This window comes from Heteronotia binoei, chromosome 16 (assembly GCF_032191835.1).
Source record: "Heteronotia binoei isolate CCM8104 ecotype False Entrance Well chromosome 16, APGP_CSIRO_Hbin_v1, whole genome shotgun sequence".
Lineage (NCBI taxonomy): Eukaryota > Metazoa > Chordata > Lepidosauria > Squamata > Gekkonidae > Heteronotia > Heteronotia binoei.
In genome coordinates, this window is record NC_083238.1 from 6,875,770 (window position 1) to 6,895,500 (window position 19,731).

General features: G+C 43.2%; 1 protein-coding gene across 1 annotated transcript in view; it reads right to left on the reverse strand.

The window, feature by feature from the left end:
- The window catches only part of LRP1B (LDL receptor related protein 1B), a 1,229,602-nt gene that overhangs the window by 558,103 nt on the left and 651,768 nt on the right, over window positions 1-19,731 (reverse strand). The window contains exon 12 of the mRNA XM_060257450.1: window positions 10,101-10,281. Within this exon, the coding sequence (XP_060113433.1) occupies window positions 10,101-10,281 (181 nt within the window). The remainder of the gene's footprint in view (window positions 1-10,100; window positions 10,282-19,731) is intronic.

A 19,731-nucleotide genomic window follows, 5' to 3' on the forward strand; every position in this document is an offset into this window, starting at 1 on the left:
CGGGCAAAAAGTTCTCATCTTCCACAGTGAAGACGGAGGTAAAAAATGCATTCAGCTTCTCAGCCATTTCCCTATCCTCCTTCAGTAATCCTTTTACCCCATGGTCATCCAAGGGCCCCACTGCCTCCCTGGCTGGTTTCCTACTTCTAATATATTTGAAGAAATTTTTATTGTTGGTCTTTATGTTTTTTGCAATATGCTCCTCATAGTCCCTTTTTGCCTGCCTGATCACAGTCTTGCATTTGATTTGCCACAGCCTGTGTTCCCTTTTACTAATCTCACTTGGACTGGTTTTCCACCGCTTAAAGGAGTCCTTCTTACCTTTTACAGCTTCCATTACTTTGTTTGTTAACCACGCAGGCCTTATCTTATGCCTGTTTGTGCCTTTCCTAACTTGTGGTATGTATTTTATCTGAGCTTCTAGGATTATAGTTTTAAATAGTCTTCAAGCTTCCCCAAGGATTTTGACCGTATTTACCTTTCCTTTCAGTTTTTTCCTCACATGCCTCCTCATCTCAGAGAATTTACCCCTTTGAAAGTTAAACGTGGTTGTGGCCATCTTTTTGGGCAACTCCCTATTTATACAAATGATGAAATCAATAACATTATGGTCACTGCTCCCAAGCGGTGCGATCACTTTTACATCTCTCACCAAGTCTTGGGCATTACTTAGGACCAAATCCAGGATCGCCCCACCCCTGGTAGGTTCTGAGACCATCTGCTCCATAGCACAGTCATTGAGAGCATCAAGAAACTCAATCTCTTTCTCTCGAGCAGAACACATATTGACCCAATCAATCTGCAGGTAGTTAAAATCACCTATTACGACACAGTGTTTACGTTTAGCCGCTATCTTTAAACCTTCCATCATATTATAATCGTCCTCTTTCTTTTGATTTGGTGGGCGATAACAAACTCCCATAGTTAAATTTCCTTTTGGGCCCTCTATTTCAACCCAAAGCATTTCTAAAAGGGAATCTAATTCTCTGACCTCAGTCTTACTGGATTGTATATCCTCTCTGACATACAGAGCCACCCCACCTCCAACCCTTCCCTCCCTATCCTTCCGATATAACTTATATCCTGGAATCACCGTGTCCCACTTATTCTCCTCATTCCACCAAGTTTCTGAAATTCCCACAATGTCTATGTTTTCTCCCAACACTTAGCATTCCAATTCACCAATTTTACTTCGAACACTTCTAGCATTTGCATACAAACATCTATAATTTCCCAGGCAAGCTAGGCCCGCCACCTTCCTCCTGCCGCCTCGAGACTCTGGCAGACAGTCCATACTGCTTGTCACCATCGCAGTGGACAACTCTGATCCGTTACCCGGTAGAAAAATAGCAGCCAACCCTTCATCTCTTTGAGATGAGTCCTCCCGAACCAGAGACATTTCATCTCCTGTCGGCTTTCCCCCAAGATTTAGTTTAAAAACTGCTCTGCCACCTTTTTGATTTTAAGCGCCGGCAGCCTGGTTCCATCCGGGGACAAGTGGAGACCGTCTCTTTTGTACAGCTCCCGCTTGTTCCAGAAAGCATCCCAGTGCCTAACAAACTTAAACCCTTCCTCCTTACACCATCGTCTCATCCACACATTGAGACTTCTGATTTGTGCCTGTCTTTCCTGCCCTGCACGTGGAACAGGTAGGACTTCCGAGAAGGCTACCTTGGAGGTCCTGGCCTTAATTCTCCCACCTAGCAGCCTAAAAACACTGGAAAGCCCCCACCCCCCCCCGCTGGCATTCTATCTTCATTATATATATATAATATATATAATGTGTGTATATATATATATACAGTCCTCTTTAAATGCTGTTTGTTTAAGTGGCTCCCCTTCTAGAGGGTCAACTTACCTTATTGGGAGAACAAGGAAATCAGGGATCTGGGTTCCTGGTCCTTAGAGAGCCCCTAGGCGAAGAGCCACAGGCCAAGAGCCCTTTAGCTCTCGCCCTTCGGCTCACGCCAAAGGCTTGCGCCTTTGGCAAAGTGCAGCTTAAAATGCAAAACTCAAATTCTCAGCAACTTCTCCAGCTGTCTCAGCTATGAGAGCTGCCGTGCTCTGTTCCGCTTTTCTCAGACCTCTGTGAGATGTGCTCAGCCTTTGGCAAGGCACAGCTTAAAATGCAAAGAGGGTGGAGCAGAGGCACTCCTAAGCAATCAGCAGCAATCACTCTCAATCTCTTTCACCTTTAGCCCACCCAACCAAACAAAGAGCAGTTCCCCAGCTATCACAACTCAGAATTTTAGGCAGTCCCTATCTGAGGGACCGTCTCTCCCCATACGAGCCCCAAAGAGCACTGAGGTCAGCAGGGAAGAACAAGCTGACTATCCCTGGGCCAAAGGAGGCAAAATTGCAGAATACCCGCGCACGGGCTTTCTCCGTTGCAGCTCCGTGCTTGTGGAACCAGCTCCCAGAAGAGGTGCGGGCTCTGCAGAGTCTAAACTAATTCCGCAGAGCCTGCAAGACCATCCTCTTTAGGCAGGCCTTCGCAGGCTGCTGACAAAGGATTGCCGAATTGATGACCCACCAAAGTGACTCTATTTAGTGATCTTGCCATTATGCAATAGACAGAATAGCGCCAGGAACATCATTGTTGCTGTTAAATTATGTAAATTGGAATGATTTTTAGGATACTGCCGATCTTACACTATTGTATAACTTTTAATGTTGTTTTAAAATTAATGTATAATTTTTATCTGAATATGTTGTTAGCCGCCCTGAGCCTGCCTAGGTGGGGAGGGCGGGATATAAATAAAATTTATTATTATTATTATTATTATTATTATTATTATTATTAGACCCACAAACCTTGAGTCTTTCAAAACTCAAATTCTCAGCAACTTCTCCAGCTGTCTCAGCTATGAGAGCTGCTGTGCTCTGTTCCGCTCCTCTCAGACCTCTGTGAGATGTGCTCAGCCTTTGGCAAGGCGCAGCTTAAAATGCAAAGAGGGTGGAGCAGAGGCACTCCTAAGCAATCAGCAGCAATCACTCTCAATCTCTTTCACCTTTAGCCCACTCAACCAAACAAAGAGCAGTTCCCCAGCTATCACAACTCAGAATTTTAGGCAGTCCCACAAACCTCAAATGAAGTCTTTCAAAACTCAAATTCTCAGCAACTTCTCCAGCTGTCTCAGCTATGAGAGCTGCTCTGCTCTCTTCCGCTCTTCTCAGACCTCTGTGAGATGTGCTCAGCCTTTGGCAGTTCACATACTGTATTTAAATTGGTGGGGAGGTCGCAACGGAGTGTCAAGACCTTATCTGCGCAATAAGTTGCAAAAGCCTCACAGCCTATCAGTTCCCTATCATTTGGCTTGCTCTGTGGCAAGTTTGAATAACGTCAAGGAGAGGACGTAAGCAAATTCGCAGATGCAGTCTGGGCTGTGAAGTAAGCCTTCTTTGCAGCATTGATTGCTCATAGGTCTTCATAAACAGCCTATAAGATGTTCTTGTCACTTTGTCATGAGTATGATGCTAACGCCTCTCTAGCCATCTTAGTCACTGTTTCATCAATCATATCTATTCAATGCTGCTCCCACCCCTGGGAAATCACAGACTCTTTTGGAGTGCCCTGTTGGGCAAATACTCAACACTGTATGTTTGCTGCACAAAACAATGGAATAATTTTTAATGCAGATTCTAAACACATACTTAAACAACAAATAAAATTGTTTAGACTCCTTTATTTAATACATATATAGCTTTTTATTTAATACAAGGGCTTATCTTATTAAGAATAAATTCAATCCAAATCAATGGGATATACTTCAAAGTGTATGTATTTAATTAATTATAATTTAATTAATTTAATTATGGGGTTGCCAACCTCAAGGTTGGACCTGGAGATTTTTCTGGAATTATAACTGATCTCTAGATGACAGAAATCAGCTCGCCTTAAGATTGCCAGGTGTCCCAAGCAGCCAGCAAGGGGAGGGATTTACCAGCAGCGGGAGGAGGCCTAGCCTGGTATAGCAGGACAATATATCCCCTCTTTGGTTCATGTTTTTCTAGCCAAGGTTATTGTTCAGTTGTTACATGGTTCTCAATTGTGGATTTATAACAACTTCAGATTTCAAATCATACAATCTAAATTTTTGAGAGCCATATTTGCATTACCTCATTGTGTTCCTAATGTGGCCTTGTATCTTGAGCCAGGCTTAATTTATCTTTAAGACCATCCTTGAATATACAGGATTAGTTACTAGTTAAAGCTTACCCCCTCCCCTCTGTGGGACCTTTGTCTTTAACATTAGAGGATGTCCTTATGAAAATGGAAAAATACTCCTTTTAGAAAAATTACTGACTTCTGAGTATTCTCTCAGAAGTTTAATAGCTTTTGGACATTCCAAAGCTAAATCCATAATTAAGCAAAGGGTTTGGGATACTGAATCACAGCTTCATTTAAGTCTTGCAACAAAATTCCTTTTCTTCAGGAATAAGAAAGTTGTGCCTTCTAATCGTCTGATTAATTTACTAATTCCCCCTTTTTTTTTCCTTTGGCCTGGTTTAATGCCTTACATTTTGTACTCTTGGAACAGATATTTTAGGGTGTGCCATATCAGGAACATATATGTCTTGTACAAGTGGGGAAGCTGAAACTGTTGGACATGTTTTATTGCATTGCCCTTTTTATCATGATCTTAGATATGATTTAATTAATTTCATTCTGCAAAAAATCTCAGGTAGATCAGAATAATCATACATTTCCTTTTTCCTCTTGGACCAGGAGCCTTGGATCACAGATAATGTGGTCAGATTCTGGGCAGCTACAGTTTATCATAACTCTGGATTAATTTAATAAATCATATTAATGTATTTTTAAAATAATTCAAGTAGTGGTTTTTCAGGTAACATTTCAGTTAATGTATTGACTGTTGTGTTTGTCTTTGACCTTAATAAACTATTCATCCATCCATCCATATTGGACATTGTGTGGTGCTAAACATCTTGCAAACAAAAGAAAGTGGCTTCAGATATAGCAACTTCACATCTAAAGGCACCCTTAGTGAAATCATTATGTCAAGAGCCTAGAACAGAAATAAATACCCAGATCAATATGCTCTTTACTCTTCTCAGCAGCACAATGAATCAATAGCACTTGTAAACATTTATTTGACTTGTTAAAAGGCCATTACTTAAAAATAGTCCTCTTTGCTTTCAGTTACCGCCTGTCACATCTCAAAACAGCCTCAGTGTCAAAGACATTTACACTCACCAGCACAATTTATCTTTCTTAGTTAAAATGTAATCATACAGACATAGTATTTATACTTAGTAAAAAAAAAGAATTAAATTGTCATGGTGAAGCTTTCCCAATTTATTATGAAAGAACAATAAGGGTATGCTACTGCAAAATGAAAAGAATAACTGACAGATGCACTGTGTTGTGCACATCCACTGGTGCAGCTGCACTGGCAAAGTGACTACATGAACCCCTGAGTCAGCAGAAATGTGCCCCCCCCCCAATAGGCACAGAATTGCACCAGCAAACATGCTGGTGCATCTCACTGGCAGCCATGGTAACACCTAATTCACTCCTCTTCACTCAGCTGCAGCTATGCCCATGGGAACTCAAGCAGATCAGGATACTGACCAATATACACCCAATCAGCACCCTCGCCACTGGCTCTGCCCCTCCTCAACACACAATCACAGCCCACCCTACAAATGTGTTCAGGAGGTCTCCCCACCACTTCAAAGGTAGGGCATGTTTCATGGAATGCTGTCTGACGGCTCCCTATGGCGCAGATTTAGAGCTAGTGCACATGCACCTCAATGTGTCAAGCCAGGAATTAGCCACCCTCAGGCATCTGTAGGGCCCAGTGCCTACAGAGCTAGGAGGTGCACAGGGCCTGCACTGTGGAAGGATTGGCCATCTGCATGAATATGCATTTCATTCCACGTCCATCATGTTTGTAGAAATTGCAGGTTGGCCAACTGGCCACTTGTGTGACCAACACAAGCCTGAATTATCTCAAATGGTGGAAATGCCTAGCTCTGCAGACACTGATGCCCCCTTCCCTTTCCAGGGTACTAAATCATTATGAAAAACAGAATGGGTGACATAGGGAGACTCATGGCCAGAGTCTTGGAGAACTGAAGGACACAGTGCCACATGGACCTCTTCCAGCACCAACAACACTCACATCAGAGACCAGAGTCTTCAAAGTCTGCAGCAGATAGGCTGTAGGGACACCACCCTAGTCCCAGCCAAGCCCTGCACCTGACCACCTGTGGCTAGGGACTGCAGCTGCTGGTGCCTCTGAGGTCTGGGAGATTCTGGCCCCTTGCTGGGTCCCTGAACATGTGGTCCTCCTCCAGCACAGCCCATCCTGCCCATCCTTTCCTTCATTTGGGAGCAAGTGAGCATAAGCAGCTGGAGAGTTGTCATGAGTTAAAGCAAGCCTTGGATGGAGGGGCTGGCAGCATCTATAACTGTGGCTGCTGAGCACCTGCCACTGTTCTTGCCCTAGTGAGGGATGTCAGTGAGAGATAGGGGTTCATCAAGAATCTGCTGGGGGACCTCTAAGAGTCTCTCTGGCTCTTTGGCAAGTTGATATGGGGAGGCCCTTAATGGCTAGATGTGAACAAGGAGCACTCTTACATCCACTTTCTTGACTGTGTCACCCTTTGAAGCCATGAATGTTCTGTGTGCAGAGCGCCACTGTGGAGTGCCTGAAAGGCTGAAAGGTGATGCCTCCCTCCACACTGAAAGGTGGTCAGGGCTTGTAACACAAGCTGGTGTGCAGCAGAGGATGAGCATCGCTCCTGTGGCCTGCCCCTCTCTGCCCCCTGCCAATGACAGATGCTTGACTAAGCTTCCTGGACTCATGGCTCCTAGCAATGGGCTCCACATCCAGTGCCACCCAATTGCAAGGCTGTGCACAGAAGCTGATTGGCCACAAGGGGCAGCCCCCCCCCTGCCCTCGAAGCAACCAGCAGCAAACTCCATGCAGCATACTACCCTCCTGAAGGAGAGCCTGGTGGGTAGGCAAACAAGTGCACTGCTGGCCTCCCCTCCTCTCTGCTCAGGTGAGTGAATGAATGAGTGTGGAACTCCCCTCTAGAAAAATTTCGGTAGGGATGCAAAGATCAGGAATGCCCAAAGAGCTAGTTGCTGATCTAATTAGAGAGTTTTGGACCATAAGGTTTAGGACCACAAGGAAGGCTGAGCACAGAAGAATAGATGCTTTTGAGATGTCATGCTGGAGAAGAATCTTGAGAGTCCCTTGGACTGCAAGAAGATCAGATCAGTCAGTCCTAAGAGAAATCAACCCTGACTGTTCCCTGGAAGGTCAGATGCTGAAGCTGAAGCTCAAATACTTTGGTCAACAAATGAGAAGGGAGCACTCCCTGGAGAAGACCCTGATGCTGGGAAAGACAGAAGGCAAAAGAAGAAGGGGATGGCAAAAGATGAGATGGCTGGACAGCGTTACTAATGTAACAAACATGAAATTGAGCAGACTTCGGAGGATGGTGGAAGATAGGAGGGCCTGGCGTGACTTGGTCCATGGGGTCACAAAGAGTCGGACTCAACCATGTGACTGAACAACAACAAAAATTAATTTTGAAAGCAGGTCACTTTATATTAGTGATAGCCTTGTATGCAGAAAGTTCATTTGGATTAGCTGCACACTGTGTAAGGTCTATGACAACAGGCTGAATCCGAATGGTTAGAATGGGGAAAGCTTAAGTTAGAATGTGGAAAAAATTAAGATCACATGATTAATTGTTGGTGGCGTATAGTTTTTGGAAATATAAATAATTTCATATTGAAATAATTTAATATAGATTACTAAATATGGACTTGGACCAGATTCAGCTGCATTCCCCCCCTCCCAGAGAACAGAAAATCTTTGCTAACTCCACACTGACCTTTCCTGTCATTTCAATGTGAGATGTACATGTGGGTAGATTTTGTGAATGGGTTACTTTCAATATCTTTTAGGGTTCTCTGCCACTAAAATGCCCAAAAATGCACTTACCTGTAAATGTTGTTCATTGAGTGATCTTCTGTGCAAGCACGTATCATGATTGTATGTGCACAGGCCAGCCACAGTACATATTTCCCAAGTTTTTTAATAGACTTGGAGCACCCCTCCTCCTCTATCTGGCATTTTCCCACCAAAACAATAACATGAGTGTTATACCCTTAGTTCACTCCATGCTGCTACCAGAAAACCCAAGAAACTAAGGTTCCATAGAGTTCATGAATTTTCAAATGTTAGGGTTTTAGTGTGAAATAGGCAACAAAATAAAGAACCACTGAAATGACAGAGTGCAAATAAGCCTCCATGACAATTTTAAACAGACAAAAGCATTTTAAATCTTAAGTATGTGTAAACTGTTTACTGTGGCACCCATATCACATCTCAAACATACATGACCCTCCTGAATAATAAAGAAGAAATGACACAATTACAGTTCCTTTCACCGAAGTAGAGCTTCGAGGATACAGTCTCTCTTGCTCCCACAGTGACTTGTTTTTTGTGTTCAGTTGGTCCCATAGGTACCAAAAATGAAAAGGTCACTTTTTAAAAGCCAAATGAAGATAAGAAACTGCAGTAACAACAACAAAGGTACACGCCTTCTGGTACAGGTGGTTTTGTTATCACTTTTTCAGCATTTGCTTAGAATTCTTATTTGGAGCCATAGGAATAGATTCAGCCTAGATCAATGTTTCCTTTTCTGCTTCTAAGTTTCCATTTTCAAATCCCAAAGGGTTCTAACTGCACAGAAGACCACTCAATGAACAACAGTTACAGCTAAGAGCAACCTTGTTTTCATTTTCATGACTACTGCACAGACCACATTTGGAGATTAGCAAGCTCACTGAGTGAAGGAGGAAACCTATGAGTGGCAAATGAGGCAACAAACCAGATATTTTTTCTTTCTCTTGCGTAGTAAATCACTATAGAAGAGCAATGAAAGAATTTAAAGGATTTTTGACAAGTCTGATTACCAGATACTTTTTTAGTAGATGCCGAGGAGGAAACTTGGCATCTTGTGCATGGGGGGGGGGGGAGTGTGCACAACCCTGAGACATCACATTATTTGAAGAAGGGAAAGAAGTGGTAACACTTAAGGATCTAAGAGCAAGCCTGTTACTTCCCAAAGAGTGTTGTCCAACTGGACTGAAGAATTCATAGCCTTTCTGTGGAGTCTTTCCCCCCACTGGTCTGGGGGGAAATCTTTTCCACCACTGGTCTGCACATATAGACCCAGTGTGGGACTGCACAGAAGCCACAGTGATGAACATTTACTTGCCCAGACACATAAAGATCAAGTAGCACAGTGTACATTGGACCTGTCTTTTGGAAAGGCTTTCAGGCAATGTGATAACCCCTGTTGAGAAGGATCAGCAAAATCACTTTGCTTTAAAGACAAAAATCCATAGCAAATTCAACAGTTTCCTTTTATTAAGGCTAATACCAAAGTTATGTGTATAGCAGATTAAAAAATTATATTTATGAATGAATCTGAGATTATAAAAACAACTATTTGTATTCATATTCTGAGCTCCCAGAGGAACTAGCACAATGATTCAAGATACCACATATCACTGAAGTCTGGATCTTGAACATGTACACATATCAAAATAGCTAGACAAATACTTATTAGTGAGACAGCTGAAAGGTTGAAGAGTGCCTGATTATTTTCGAATTCAACTGTGATGAATACGATCTTGACTTGTATTTGGGATTAAAGGATAAACAGCTGAATTACATTATGGAATTGTTTACTCCCATTCATTCCTGTTAAAGAGAAATGCATATGGTTTTATGTGAGACCATGGTCACATATTGTGACTACACTGTTTATCCCTCGATAGTACTGAATAGTTAATGAATATAGTTTTTTGTAACTGTTTAGGAATAAAGCATACAACTACCTCTCACATAATACTTCTATCTGCACTTCCCTCGATTACAGACGGAGGCCAAAATTCAACACAGAATTAAGCTCTCTTAAACCATTTGAAATTGAACATGCATTGACTGTGACCAAAGAATGCAAGAATGAGATGCAATACTTGGATCTATGCATACTTTCAAAAAAGAGAAACATTTTACTAAAATAACATAAATGTTTCATACCCATTAACTGGATCCACAACAATTCCTCGAGGGTGAGACATGTCTCCTTCTAACAGAGTTTTCCGACTTTGAGAGGCTTTCTCTAATCTGGCAACATTGATTGTTTTTCTATAGCCATCATTTGTCCAAAAAAGAGTATTTCCAATCCAGTCTACTGCTATACCTTCCACATTATCAAGATCTGTGTAAAGAACCATAATATTATATATTATTCATATATTATTTAATAAAATTCTAATTGAATTAGTGAATTTCAAATGGAGCAAACATGGTTCAGTTTCTACTGTGATCTTGTGTATTTTCCCCAGCAATTCATTCAAAACTACATATTTATGCTTGCAGTATCAGCATGTTATTATAGAATAACATGTTATGTAGACAAAGAAACCAGTCAAACATAGCTGCAAAGATTCAACCATGTACCTCCTTTAGTGGAATGGCATATCTGTTTGTAGAAGAGTGGCTGGTGATTTCTACCAATCCCCCCCTCCATTTTCACAAATGTTGTTCACAAATGGCACAATCAACAATACTTCTCTCTAAATAAAAATTAAAAGGCCAATGTAACACCAACTGAGATTTAGTAACTAGATCTTATGAACATATGTTTTTGAGAAAACTGCCCTGCTTCTATATAGGCATAATAAAGGGATTTTAATGAGCATTGATGTGTGCACATATCACTTTGTACGCATACACACAATGCTGAAACAAAAACTTCTGAAATAAGAGAATCCTCTGGGAAATACTGGTAGCCCAGAGAGCTACAGGAAAAGCATCTGTTGTTGAAGAAATATATAAGCATATCTAAAAATAGCTGTTCAAAGAATTAAAATATACAAGGCAACAAGCAGATTACTCTTTCAGATCATCAGACAAAAAAATCTTTAGAACTTCCAACAATATATCAATACTTTTCGCTGTTTATGCCTTTAGTTCCAGTAATTTAAGTTTCTTTCTTCGTGGCATTAGACTTTGCATTTTTCAAATAATAGCAGATACAGCTGTTGAAAATGAACTCACCCTCTGATACAGTATCTTAATTTTGGTAAACTATAGTTATTTTAAAAAACAACTCTGAAGAGTAGCTAAGAGATAATATTAGAGAAACACAAACATTCTGATTTCTTTTTTTTGGAAAAAAATATGCATCTCTTTAATATATAGCATAAGACTCGAACATATTCCACATGTTCCTCTTGTCAAGACCCCAGCAGTTCAGTAACTCACACCAATCATGTGAAAGGGTTAAGTTTATTACTGACAGACATAAAGGCAAAACAGGGTTTTGCTAAGAATGAAACTCTAGGCAATATGGCTCCAATATATAGGTACTTTAGAACCGTTACATATTTAATAAAAAGCGGGAAAGCTTTTTGGGATCTTTGGCGGGAGATTGCCCCTTCACCCAATGCCCTGGGAATGCAGGTGGTTATCAAGATGGTGCCTCAAGCCGGCAGAGTGTCTTCTATAATATGTTACAGAGATAACAGCAAGCAAAGCGTGGGGGAAGCAAGCAGCAGGAACAGCACCAGGTTTCACATCATGTTCAGAATACTCAGTTATATTTCAAAGCAATATCTCATGGCAAGGCTCTTGACATCGTGTCCCCCTTAAGGTGCCCTCCCCTCAGATTTATTCGGGTAGCATTTGTGGAAGTCTTTGATGAGGCGGGAACATTGTTGTTTTTAGACGAGACCCAGTCTCCTTGGCTGATAGGAAAATTAATCAAATAGTAAAGTTCCCCTTGTTTCCACTTGGAGTCGAGGATGGCGTCGACCTCATGATGTATCTGACCCTGTACTAACATCAGAGGCGGAGGCTGCATCTGTGGGTGCCATCATGATGGTTCAGGGTCGCGTTTCAGAAGGCTAGCATGAAAACAAGGTTAAACATTCCGTAAGGATTTGGGCAGTTCAAGTTCAACAGTCACATTGTTAATCACCTGCTTCACCGGAAACTGATTCAAATATTTTAGTCCTAACTTCTTAGATTTCTGTGTGTTTGGCAAATGCTTTGTAGAAATATATATGATATCTCCCACTTGTAAATCCCAATGTTTAGAATGCTTTTTATCAAATTGAGTGTTATAAGTCTGTTTGGCTTTCTCCAGCTCTGTTTTTATGTTGGACCAAGCTGCAGTCATGCTTTGCCACCACTGAGTGAAATCGGGGGGGAGGAAGATTGAGGCAGTGAAAGTTCTGGGAAGGGTTTCCCTTCAAACTCATTCGCAATGAGAAAAGGGGAAGAGTTGGGAGCACTGTGAACACTATTGTTGTAAGCATACTCCACAGAGGGTAACAGGGACACCAAATTATCTTGTTGGAAAGATATAAAGCATCTCAGGAACTGTTCTAATGTGGAATTAGTTCATTCCGTTTGAAAGTCTGTCTGTGGTTGATAGGCAGAGCTCAATCCCTGCTCAATACTGGCTAGTTGACATAATTGTGTCCAGAATTTGGCAACAAATTGCCCCCCATGGTCGGATATGACCTTATTTGGAAAACCGTGTAGCTGGAATATATGTTGGATAAACAGTTGGGCTAGTTTTTCCGTCGTGGGCATTTGCTTACATGTGATAAAATGAGCCTGTTTAGAGAAAGTGTCCACAACCACCCAGATCACAGACTTCCCCTGTGGGAGGGAGGGAGGTCCATAATAAAATCCACTGAAATACACTCCCAGGGGCATGCAGCTGTAGCCAGTGGCTGTAGCTCCCCGGGTGTTTTGCCCCCCCTCTTCTTTGCCATTAAACATGTAGGGCAAGTTGATGTGTATTGTAACACGTCCTGACATAGTCCTGGCCACCAAAATTGCCGTTGGACTAAATGCAGGGTCTTTACAAATCCAAATTGCCTCCCCAACTTGGAATTGTGCGATCGTTGGAGTACAGTTCCCCTAAGCGGTTCTGGGACATAGTTTCCTGCCTTTGTACCACAGTCCATCCTCCAGAAGGGTTAACCCCATTGCAGTGTCAGGGGGTTGTTTGAGCACCGCGTCCCAGAGTGATGTCAGGAATGAAGAATCTGGTCCCTCCTCCCTCTGTTGCTGTGCTTGGCGCCGTGTAGCGATGAAGGTGCTGAAGTGGGAGGGGGAAAATAGTGAGTCAATGATCATCTCCCTCTTGCTTTCGTGTTGTGGGAGGCGGGACATTGCATCCACTAAGAAATTTTACTTCCCTGGAATATGTCTTAGCCGGAATTTGAATTTGTGGAAAAGCCCTACCCAGCATACTTGCTTGTTTGTTAACTTCCTGGTAGCTAGGTTTTTGTGGTCTGTCCATATCTCAAAGGGCTCGCGAGCTTCCTCCAAATAGTGCCGCCACTTTCTAGTGCCAGTTTTATGGTGGATGCCTCTTTGTCCCATAGTGACCAATTATGTTCGGAGGGGGAGAATTTTTGAAACAGATATGCACACAGGTGAAGTTTTCCATCCTCCCCCTCCTGGAGGAGAACGGCTGCTTTAGCCACATCGCTGGCGTCACATTGCACCACTAATCGTTGTTTCCATTGGCGTGTACAAGTATTGGTTCTGATGTGAATAGCTGCCTCAGTCTCTCGAAAGCCGCCTGATATTCAGGGGACTAATCAAGCCAGGCACTGGGTTTGCACGCTTGGGGCCCTTTCCCCTTGGTTTTTAACAGTTCTGTGAGGGGGAGGGCCACTGCTGCGAAATCGTTTATAAATCCTCTATAAAAGATCACAAAACCAAGAAAACTTTGTAATAGTTTGCGAGTTTGGGGGATGCTCCAATCTACTACTGCTTGAATTTTTTCAGCAGCCCTCCAATCCCCCGGCTGACACTCAATAGCCCAAAAAATCCAGTTCCGTCTTGTGAAACTCACATTTAGACAACTTGGCAAACAACTTATTGTCATAGAGGGTCTGGAGGACTTCGCAGACAAATTTCACATGAGAGGGGAGGTCTTCTGAATAAATTAAAACATCATTCAAATAACATATCACCCCTTTGTACAAGAGCTTTTGCAGGGTCTCATTTATTAAGTTCATGAAAACCCCTGGAGCACCCTTTAAGCCAAACGGCATTACTAAGTACCCAAATTTACCCAATGGTGTATTGAACACTGTTTTCCACTTGTCCCCCTCCTGGATGCGCACCCAGAAGTACACGTCTTGTAAATCCAGCTTGGTAAAAAATTTCCCTTGGGAGACTTCACTCAATAGGCCTCTGATTAACGGGATGGGATAAGCATTGTTCATTGATATTGCATTCAACCCTTGATAATCCATGCATAAACAAAGGCTCCCATCTTTTTTCTTTCTAAAAAGCACGGGGGCAGCATGGGGAGACTGGACAGGGCAGATGAAACCCCTGTGTAAATTTGTCTTTATAAATTTTTTAAGTTCCTCCTCTGCTTGACTCATTGAGTATAGTTTGGCTTTTGCGAGGGGCTCGCCCTCCACCAATTCAATAGCACAGTCCGTGGGTTGGGGAGGGGGGGAGCTCATATGCTTCAGCATGCTCAAACACTCCCCTCAAGTCATGGTATTCTGGGAGAATGAAGGAGACCTCTTGGATGGTTAGACACAGTCTCTCCATCTGGGGGGGAGGTTGGTGTCCCCATTCAAGGTTCTATCTATGGTTATCACATTCCTTATCTTGGAAATATATCACCCACCCGCTCCACTTGACAAAAGTGTCATGGTCTGCTAATCGCTCTAGGCCCAACAGCACCTGAAACTTTGTGGTTGGTGCTATGACAAATGTTCGGGGTTCCCTACCCCTAAGGCACACCACTGGGTTTTGTGGGTGCAAGGTTCCCCCTTCATTGGCTCCCCATCCATTTGCTTAAACAGCAAAGGGGTGTTCATGAGTTCCTGTCCAAGACCTAGCGTCTCTACCAGGCTGGGAAATATTAAGTCTTTTGAGCACCCCAAATCCAAGAGCACCCACACACAAGAGAACGTCTTGGTGACTGGGCTCACCAGGGTAATGGGTACAAAGTTCCAGAAACTCTCACCCTGAGTGGTGTGGCTATTAACGTGACCTTCTGCTGCACGCTCCTCACAGCAGGTCGTTGTCATTTCCCGATGGTTCTCCTTTATTGCTCTCCTCACCTGAAGTCTCAGGGGTCTGGGTTATCTGCCAGAGAGCCATCGCACCCCCTTGGGTCAGTTTGCTGATCCTTCCAGTTGGCGTCTTCTTCCCATCTCCCTTTACCATGGCAGTGGTGGTCAGCTCTTTCGGCTTACTGGGGCACTCGCTGGCCAGGTGATTCACCCCCCCTACATTTGAAGCACAGTCAATTCTTGGATCTCCTCTCCTTCGCAGCCGGGGTCAAGGGCATCCCCAAACCCTACTTAGGGGTTCCTCTCCTTTCTCCATGATCCTCAGTCTCTTTCCCCCTGTGGCTGGATTGCTGCTTACAGTGGAGGGCTATGACTTTCTGGCAGTCGTCCATCTCACAGGTCAACTGTATCCATTCCATGACGGTTTGGGGGTTCCCCAATTTGATGGCTTCTGAGAAAATAGATGAGTTGAGCCCCAGCTCGAACTGCTTGATCCTGGCCCCGTTGTCCCACTGGTGGACTTTGGAGTTCAGTAGGCGGAACTCTGCTGTGTAGTCGTGTACTAATTTGGCCCCTTGGCAGAGGTCTTGTAGAGCCAAGATCGTGTTGGTCTCTTATAGCAGGTCCTCGAATTGCACCCTTAATGCCCTCAGGATCTGCAAGGAGTCTAGGACTGGGGACCAAGCCTTGTACAAGGTGAAGAACCAATCAGCCATGGCTCCCTCTAGGCACCCTCCAATGTAGATCACTCTGGATTCTTTGGTGGGGAAGTTATTTGCCCAGACTCTGAGGTGGCTACGTACCAGCGCCATGAAGTAGCCCAACTTGGCCAGGTCCCCATTGAAGCGGGCTTCTCTCACCTTGAGTTTCCCCGAGACAAACGGTTGTTATGGGGATTTCTCCGGCCACACTGGACCTGGTGGGGGTGCTTCTCCTCCTGCGAGAACTCTCGGGTCCCCCCCTCCAGGGCTGCCAGCCAGTGGAGGGGGGAACTACAGGAGGGGGTAGTGCAGGGGGTGCCCCAGCAAAGTCCTGTAGCTGACAGGTGAGGCCCCGTACCTCCTGCATAAAGAAGTCGTGCATGTTGAGCATCTCCTCCCGAATCTGTTGGCTCTGCAAAAGCATCGCCTCTTGGATCCATTTGGGGGTTTGGTCTGATCTCTGCTGCTGTGCAGAGTGGGCCGTGTCTTCCGCTTTCTTGCCCGACTCCCAGGTTCAGAATGCTCCATGCAATGCTGAGGATCTAGTGGGGTTCAGAGCTTCCCTTGTTTCAATCAAGTCCAGCCTGGGCAAGCTCCCAGAACCTCTCTCCCTCCTCCTGATTGTCACATGGAGGCACGAGTGGAGGCCCCTCCGGTTTTGGGGCCTCCTGTTCGATAGGATCTGTCTGGATGTCCTTATATTTGACTTTCTCTTCCTCTGTCATGGCTTCAGAGGTGGGTAGTCCACTAAGGATAGGAAGTCTTAGCAATATGTCAAGACCCAGGAAGTTCAGTAACTCACACCAATCACATGAAATGGTTAAGTTTATTACTGACAAACCTGAAGGCAAACCAGGGTTTTGCTAAGACTGAAACTCTAGGCAATATGGCTCTAATATATAGGTACCTCAGAACAGTTACATATTCAATATAAAAGCGGGAAAGCTTGGTGGGCATCTTTGGCCCCTGCCCCCAGTGCCCTGAGAATGCAGGTGGTTTCAAGCTTGCTTTAGCAATGACCTTGAGGTGGTGCCTCAAGCCAGCAGAATGTCTTCTATAATATGTTACAGAGATAACTGCAAGCAAAGTGTGGGGAAAGCAAGCAACAGGAACAGCACCTTGTTTCACATCATGTTCAAAATACTCAGTTATGGCATATCTCAAAGCAATATATCATGGCAAGGCTCTTGACACCTCTTCATGATCAACACATTCCTTTTCATGGGAGACTTTGTCCCTGTGGAGGGAACATTCCTGAATCAATCCAGCATATAATTTTTGATTGTCAGGTTTTTGAAAGCCTACGTAGAAATTTGTTAGAAAATCTATCCCATGTAACTGCTCTAGGTAATTAATTGTCAGTTCCTTTTGAATGATTCAGTAGTGGAAATCACTAGAAAAGTTGCAAATTTTTTAGAAGATAATCTGAAAATTAAATCCAATTATGCTCTTATAAAACTGATGTTATTTTAATCATGTATTTAATTTTTGTATATGATCTTAATCTTATATAAAGGTCTTAAATGTTATTCCGAGGGGTGTTTTGTTTTTTTTTACTATGCCAATAAAGGTACCGTCTGTCTGTATAGCATGAGATGCACACATAAAAAATAAGGCTAGACTTAATTGACAATACACAATTTTAAAACAATGCTTTCTCTGGTCCACACTCCATCTCCACCAGCATGCAACTGATTAGGCAGTGAAGGATTTTAACAATTAGCTGATTTAATATAAAACCGCAATGTGATCTGTGCGGTGACATGACAACAGTAGGTGACATGACAACAGTATAACTCTATTAACCACAGTCACTCTCATATAAATAATTTTAAAACAATTAAAAAAACAATATTCACATTGGCTGAACTGCTGTGGAACATCAGCCAGAACTTTCATGCATTGCTAGATTATATCGTATCTTCTATTCACGTAAGGCAACAACCAGATTGGGAATGGAAGGTGCATCTAGAATGTTCCCACTACTCTCCATGGATAAGCATCAAATTTCATGAGACCATAATCTGTCACATTCTCAAAAATTCTGGATTATGGGGTCACACTTGGGTTGACTAGCTGAGCCTGACAGCTGGCAAAAGGGTTGGGGGTGGAGACATTTATTGTTGTTGTTTAAATGTATGAATCACCCAATCCATGCTACTGCAGGGCTCTGGGTAATGTAAAACATGTGATAAAAACATTAAGGATTTCAGGTTTTCATGGCTGGTAACATCATTAGGGTTTGTAGAATCTTTTGGGATCAAGTGCCATGTTCTACTGGAGAAAGTTTTCCTTCCAGACGTTTCGTTCTCAGCTGCGGAGAACATCGCAACGCCACTGAGGATGTTCTCCGCAGCTGAGAACGAAACGTCTGGAAGGAAAACTTTCTCCAGTAGAACACGGCACTTGAGCCCGAAAGATTCTACAAACCCTAAAAACATTAAGATCATAAAATAAAAATATCTAAATAATATTAAAACAATGCAATAAATCTAAAAGAATCAGATGGCGGATTTCATAAAGCACTTCCAAATTCTGGATAGCCAGCAACTTCACAGGTGCGGGGGGGAAGGGGCCAGAGCAAATCTAGACAGCAAGTGAGGCTGCCAGTCAGGATGGAAACTGTCACTGTTCTTATCCAAAAGTCTGCTGGAACATCTTGGCCTTACAGGCCCTGCAGAATTGCATAACATTTTGCAGGACCCTGATGGTGTCTGACAGGGAGTTTCACCAGATTTGGGCAAAGGCCAGAAAAAGCCCTGGCCAAGGGCAGCTGGAAATCTTTGGGGCCAGGTACCACCGGCAGATTGTTATCCAGAGAGTGCAATTCTCTTCTGGGGACATACAGGAGGAGATACATTGACCCCTGATCTCTTAAGGCTTTGAAGGTCAGCACCAAAACCTTGGACTTGACTCAGTACTCCACTGGGAGGCCATAAGATTGGCAGCATAACTAGATCTCCATTTATGTATCTATTGAGATTCCTAGTTCACCTTCCCCCTGCCCAGCAAGACTCAGGGCAGATTACAACAGAGCTATGCTGTCAGGAGCAGAAGCAGTGTCCGTATGCTGCTTGGAATGATGGTGAGAATGAGGATTATGAGCAGAGAATGAGAATTTTTGGTAGAAAAAGCCCACCGGGAACTCATTTGCATATTAGGCCACATGCCCTGACATCGCCATTGATTCGTGCAGGGTATTTTTGTAGAAAAACCCAGCATGGAGTCATTTGCATATTAAGCCACACCCCCTGATACCAAGCCAGCCGGAACTGTGTTCCTGTTCAAAAAAAGCCCTGGGCCACATCCCCTGACAACAAGCCAGCTAGAACTGTGTTCCTGTGCGTTTCTACTCCAAAAAAAGCCCTGGTTATGAGTGAAGCTAGGCAGTCCTACACTAGACACAATAACAGGAGATCTGTGATTGAACAGCCAGCTTTCAACTAAAAGATTATTTTTTAAAAAAATATGACAGCCTCTTTCCCAAATCTGGACTAAGGCCACAGCATAGCAGCGAAGGGGATTACACAGAATGTAGTGCTCTCAGGGGGAAACATGCAGATAACGGGTGAGACATCTTTTATGTGAGATACTGAAGACCCCGCTGCCAGTCATTGGATCAATATTGATATTTATTTATTTATCATTCCTATACAGCCTTTTCACACAATTCAGGGTCCCTCAAGTGACAAACGTTAGAACATCCCAAGCGTTTAAAGCCATTTAAAGCACAAATATACATACATACATTATTTAAAACCAATTAAATAAACCATATACATACATTAAAACATAGAGTGGGATAGTAGGAGTTAGTAACTGATATCAAACCAAACCAAAAAAAAGTCTTCACCTGCTGATAGAAGGCAACAATAGAGGGAGACAGACAAATTTCCCTGG